At 39.3% G+C, this 6,435-nt stretch overlaps 1 protein-coding gene across 1 annotated transcript; it reads left to right on the forward strand.

Moving 5' to 3' along the window:
* Positions 1–2,385: 2,385 nt before the first annotated feature.
* Positions 2,386–4,677, forward strand: en1b (engrailed homeobox 1b). The gene is made up of 2 exons (XM_057829881.1): positions 2,386–2,911; positions 4,358–4,677. Exons 1-2 carry the CDS (start codon positions 2,386–2,388, stop codon positions 4,675–4,677), a joined length of 846 nt encoding a protein of 281 aa, XP_057685864.1.
* The last annotated feature ends 1,758 nt before the right edge of the window (positions 4,678–6,435 follow it).

Consider the following 6,435-nt stretch of genomic DNA (forward strand, 5'->3'; position numbering starts at 1 on the left):
TCAAAAAATAAACGAGTAGCCCGCCATTGTTGATGTCAATAACTACTTACACAATGCTCACGGGTGCTGAAACCTATAAAATCAGTCGCACCCAAGCACCAGCAGAGCGCGGCAAAACTCCATAAAACACAACAAGCGAGCGTTTCACTGTACTGTCATTTAAATCTGTCTGAGAGGGGCATCTGCGTTAACTGCGTTAAATATTTTAACGTGATTAATTTAAAAAATTAATTAACGCCCGTTAACGCGATAATTTTGACAGCCCTAAAAAAAAAAATATATATATATATATATATATATATATATATATATATGTACTGTATATATGTATATATACAGTGTATATGGCGGAAAACACAGACAAGACTGAAAAAGCAGTTTCTGCTCTTGCACTTCTCTTTAAAAGAAACTATTGTATTTTAATCCAAAACAACAGTTGTGTTTGATAGAACAATATGTCTATATGCTGCCATAGCAGATCTGTGGCGCATGAAGCCCCTGAACTATTTTTAATTTGTCTGTTTTACCCTGGAAACCCCTGTTTACAGATGTCACGCAACCACTTTCGTTTCAACCCAGTCATAAAACGGAGGTAATTAGTTATATATATACAGTGGTACCTCTACATACGATCGCTTCGACACACGAACTTTTCGACATCCGACGTAAAATTTGACTCGCCATTTGTTTCTACATCCCACGACATGCTCGAATACGACGACAATGGCAGCACCGCAGACGAATGCACGGTGGATTTTCTTGTGTGACAAATCAACACTGGTTTCAGAAAAGGTTGGTACAGGTGGTGAAACAAGGAAAAAGTTGACGCTTACCTTCTAAATGAAGATGCAAATGATAGAAAAATATGAGCGTAGGGTGGGCATCCGTGAAATGGCTCAACAATACATCTCCACGGTCCTCCTCGACCATTTCGACTTACAAACAAGGTCCTGGAACGGATTAACTTCGTATGTAGAGGTACCACTGTATATATATATGTATATACAGTATATATTATAAACATAAACTTTTAAACCAATGACGTCACAATGAAAAAAATGGCGTCTGTAAAAGTCTCGGATATCTACCTCGTAACTATCGCTTAATTGTATTTTTTTTGTTACTGTCGCATTTTCTCCGATATGTTGGACGATAAATAATCGATCCAAAAAAAGAAAAATTGAAAAAAACAAAACCAAAAACGTTTAAAAAGGTAAATATATGAAAAAGAACATCTCCACCACTCCTTGATGTCTGCGATATCTGCATCGTGAACCTTGTTATATTACCATGTTTCACACATAAATTCCCCCAAAAATCCAGCTGTGGCCATTCACAGCTGTGTCTTGACACTCAGTGATACATGCTACATGGAGTTTTTGGATCGAAACAAGGTAAGTACGCAATAATATCTTGTTAAAGTCATGGCGTCTGTAATTCTGCTCTCGCGTGCTCTCAGCTCCAGGTAGGGTTTAGCTGTTTAATTTAATTTAATTTTTTAAAAATGCTGTTCAACATTTTCGTTACCCCAGAAAATTGAGACTTTAAGCTTTCCAATGATGTATCACACATGCACATCGGACAATTTTGAAATTTGGCCAAATTGGGGTCTACTGTATATAGATAGATAGATATACAATATATGCGAGTGCCGTTTATTTAACCATTGATTTTTATGCAATTCATAATCCACTTTTTGCTCATGTGATTTTTTTGATGTTTGTCTTTTTATGTGCATGTAGTCTTACTGTTTTGGTTTGAAACTAATACAATTTTCCTTATATGGGGTGGGGTGGGGTGGGGTGGGGGGGGGGTAAATATATAAATATTAGCTTACATGAATTACATATATAAATATTGGCAGGTGTCAACCACCCCAGGTGTTAAGTTTAGTGAATTGTTTTGGTTTTCGTTGTATTTGTGAGGTGCAAGTGCTGCTCCATGCGCGTGGCAGCACTCGCTTGAATGCTGCGCTCTGATTGTACGAGGCATATTATGACAGTGACGGTCCCGTGATCTGATTGGTCGGCCTCACACGTGTCCTTGCTGCGGGGCGTAAGAAGCAAAACGGAACCCGAGAAGCACGGCGAGGGTTTAGGGAGAGTGCTCACATGCATATTACCCTGCAGCGGGCCGAGGCAGCCAGTGTTTTCACGCGGAGCTAGTCGCCATCTCTCGGAATGTTATATTAAGTGAAGGCATGTCGTCGTTGCGGCCAACGCTTTAAACTTCTTTGATTGGCTTGACTCGGACGCCAAAGGTTGTTTTTTTGTTTATTTGTTTTTACATGCGGCGCGACTAAATTGGATAAAAAAAATTAGAGAAAAAAAAAAGGCGAGCGAGCAACAAGTGGAGTGTGTCGCGGAGAGGCCACCGTCGCAAGCCATGGAAGAGCATAAGGAGCCCAGCGGCGGCCGGGACTCGATCGAGGACGAGAGCGTGTCCCTGTCACCTAACCTGCCGTCCCCTCCCATGATCCTCCCGCACCAGGCCGCCCAGCAGGCGCACCGAACCACCAACTTTTTTATCGACAACATCCTTCGGCCAGACTTCGGCTGCAAAAAGGAGTCCGGCTACCGCGAACGGAACCAGACGGCGGGCAGGGAGAACATCAACCCTCTGGCGGCGAGGCCGCACGCGGGCAGCCTCTGCTTGGACTCCAATTGCAGCAGCGACAGCGCCGCCTCGTCGCCGTCGTCATCGTCGGCGGCTTCGTCTCCTGCTTCCAAGCAGAACTCGGCCAAACAAGTGGAAGCGGCGAGTAACGGGACCGGCAGATACGCCGATAGTCCGTCGGCCATCGTGGTTCTGAACGGCGGCAACGGAGCGTCTCCGCCCGCGGCCAAGGACCAACCCATGTTGTGGCCAGCCTGGGTCTACTGCACGCGATACTCGGACCGGCCCTCATCTGGTAAGGCGATAATAGCCCACCACTGCCAAAACCTCGTTTATTACTCATTAACTATACACGCCTGCATTGTAAAAAACAATTCACTCAATAAAATTGAGGTAACAATTTTCACTCAGTTTGATAGTGTAAATTTTACTCAATTTACTTAAAAAATGGGTAAAATTGGATTAATAGAATAGAAGAATAGAACGTCTTTATTGTCATTACACAAAGTGTCCTGAGATTCAAAGCTGCCCCATAGAGTGCACACACAATTAATGGATTGAAAAATATGTACAATCTCCTGTACGCAAAATAAATAAATATATATCTATACATTTACACAACACAAGATAAAACACAATATAAAATGCATCAGTGGGGAGTCAATGACTTGGAATAGTGATACTCTTGTGGTTTAGGTAAAGTGACATTTGATAGCAGCATTCAGTAATAAATATTCGTTATTAACGTGCAAAAAAAAAAAAAAAAAAAAAAAAAAAAAAAACATATCAAACTGAGTGTTAATTGTTGCCTCAATTTTTATTGAGTAAATTCTATTGGTTGTTTTTAAAAAAAAATTTTTTTTTTAAAGTGTGTACATTTATTTTTCACGATTGAACCTGCAACATTGCTGCAAAATCTTGTCTCATTCACACGCTAAATTTATTCCATATAATTAGACCGTAGTTCATTATATTGTTTTTAAAAGGCATTTTGTCAAAACACTGCAGCTTTAATATCGAAAAATAACAACGATAACATACAGTATATATTCAATCCTCCCATTTTATAATACATTATTTATTTAGAAATAAAACACTAGTCAATTGGGCAAATATTGTTACATTCTCGAGTAGCATAGTTTCAATGCTGTTAAAAAAAAAGACTTCAAGGAAGTTTTGATTGGAAAAAAGCCTGAATAATTTTCAAATTTAACATAAATTTCTGCCAACTGAATTATTGAAAGGAATTTGCAAAACATGCATGCATTTCACATCAGTATTAACGTGCATGCAGTGTTCTCTGAAAGAAAATAACACACATACTTGGACGCTAACACGCACACAACACTCTTAAAAGCTATATAGTTACCAACTAAGACGTAATAACACTTAATTTTCATTTGGTATTGAATGCTTTGACCTTTTTTCTTTTTTTGAGATTTGACGGAATTATGATCTTGTAACATTTCGGTTCGAGTTATCATTTCTGTGTTTTTCTTGACCATCTCGAGGCTCCAATTCAGTGGGTTAATTCAAAACAAAACCCCAAAATATGACCGATTAGGTAGTTCAGGCTATGCAATGAAGCGCATTCTGCTTTGAAATGCGCTCAATGTATGTATTTCTGTTTCATTGGAGGCATTTTATTTATGAATAAGCGCGTTTTTAATTGCTGTGAATGGTTTTACTGGTGTGACACGTGTATATTTACGTGTTCGTCCCATTGTTGTTTCCACACCAGGACCGAGGACACGCAAACTTAAGAAGAAGAAGAGCAGCAAGGAGGACAAACGGCCCAGGACGGCGTTTACCGCTGAGCAGCTGCAGAGACTGAAAGCCGAGTTCCAAGCCAACCGCTACATCACGGAGCAGCGAAGACAGTCGCTGGCGCAGGAACTCAACCTGAACGAATCCCAGATCAAAATCTGGTTCCAGAACAAGCGGGCCAAAATCAAAAAGGCCACCGGTTATAAGAACGGCCTGGCGCTGCAGCTCATGGCCCAAGGACTGTACAACCACTCTACCACCACCGTGCAGGACGAGAAGGAGGACAGCGAGTAGGCGCCTGAGGAGCGCTCGCATTATTAATTATATGGACATCCTTGCGATTTAAAGTTTATATAGCCGCTGCAGTTATCATGTGGTATACGAGTATATTTAATTACCCCCCCCCCCCCCCATCTTTCATGGTTGTTTTCAAGATGCGTAATGTGACCCACCTTCATGTTTCCTCCACACATCGCGGACTCGAAAAAGCCAAAGATTTTCATATGTTCACATGTATGGATTCAAAATTTAGAAAAATTAAAAAGAGAAGACAAGAGGAAGACACGAGGTCGATGGGATTCATTTCTTCTTTAGTCCAAGCATTTTCAATCGTGCCGTCAAATTAAAAGGGATACCGACGTGATGAAAACAATCCGGAAGCGCCAGGATTGTTCATTGAAGCTAATTTTAAACCTATTAGCTGTCATTGAAGTCTTATCATCGTAAATGGCAGACAACACACACGCCCCCCCCCCCCCACACACACACATATTGCACAAACAATTCAGCGAAAATTGCAGCCAGGCTTTCCCATATAGTCAAAATTAATTGGACATCCATCGTCGTCAATGGCAGCCAAAAATAAGTGTGTGTGTTTTACACAAAAAATGTGTGTGTTTTTCACACACTCATTATTATTTTTTTTAGATTTCACCACACAATATATACACACATTTTAATAATTTAGATTAAAAAATATTGCCAAAACAAACACTTCAGCGAAAATCACGAGTCGGAATAGATTGAACGTCTAAATTCGGCAATGGTTGCACCCCCCCCCCCCCCCCCACAACACACACACGCACATCTTATTTTTCAATTACTCGACACACTATACACTGAAATTTTTTTTGGGGTGGATTTACTTAATAAATCATAGTAACAATTTGCACTTAATTTTATTAAATACATTTTACTGCTTGTAGTAAATTGCACTTACATATATTAAATAGAAGTAAGTATAGCAAATTTTACTTAATAAAAGTAAGTGCAAATTGTTGCAATGATTTTATCAAGTAAATCCACCAAATATTTTTTTCAGTGTACCAAAAAAAAAAAAAAGTATAATTTATAATTTCCACTAAATGTATTGGCGAAAAAGTCCAGTACGTAAAAGAAACGAATTTTTCATAAGACTCTTTTATTTTAAATTTAATCATATTCTTTATTACTGTCTATCTATATGTGATTTTTTGCTTTTTAACTACTCAATAAGAGGCTAAGCCAAACTATTTTTTTTAATTGAAAACAGCAAAAATATGCCCATGAGCACCAGTATGATCGCCTACGGTCTAAATTATTTATGTTATCACTGTTGTTTGAATGTGGTTGGTACACAACATGATTGCAAATATAAGATGATGTAATTACGCGCTAACAAGCCTGCAGAAGTCTGCGGCAAAGGAGCGCCGTGCACTTCACGGCTCTCTGCTTTTTCGGCGTCTTTAATTATTTCAAGCAGGCTCTGCCTAGAAAGCAGCAATTTAATAAGCTCGCTCTGTGTTTCTAATTGATTTCAATAACGACAAATAGCGACTTGCTGCATGCTACTTTCTATCGTGTTACTCCATTGCTTTGAAATTTTTCATCCGTTCCAATGGACTGAATAAATAGAGTGTCTATATATATATTTATAAATATATATATATATATGTATGTGGCGGAAAACACTCAGGTGATCTGAAGTTCTGCTCTTAGACCCCCAATTTTGCCAAATTTCAAAATTGTCGCATATGCATGTGTGATACATCATTGGAAAGCTTAAAATCTCAA

Source organism: Corythoichthys intestinalis, chromosome 2 (genome assembly GCF_030265065.1).
Source record: "Corythoichthys intestinalis isolate RoL2023-P3 chromosome 2, ASM3026506v1, whole genome shotgun sequence".
In the NCBI taxonomy this organism is placed as follows: domain Eukaryota; kingdom Metazoa; phylum Chordata; class Actinopteri; order Syngnathiformes; family Syngnathidae; genus Corythoichthys; species Corythoichthys intestinalis.

What these genes read in the sequence shown, in the direction of transcription:
- en1b (XM_057829881.1), top strand. Translation starts at nt 2,386, where the DNA reads ATGGAAGAGCATAAGGAGCCCAGCGGCGGCCGGGACTCGATCGAGGAC. An exon ending in CTCGGACCGGCCCTCATCTG is followed by an intron (nt 2,912 to 4,357) that starts GTAAGGCGATAA and finishes TTTCCACACCAG; the next exon opens with GACCGAGGACACGCAAACTT.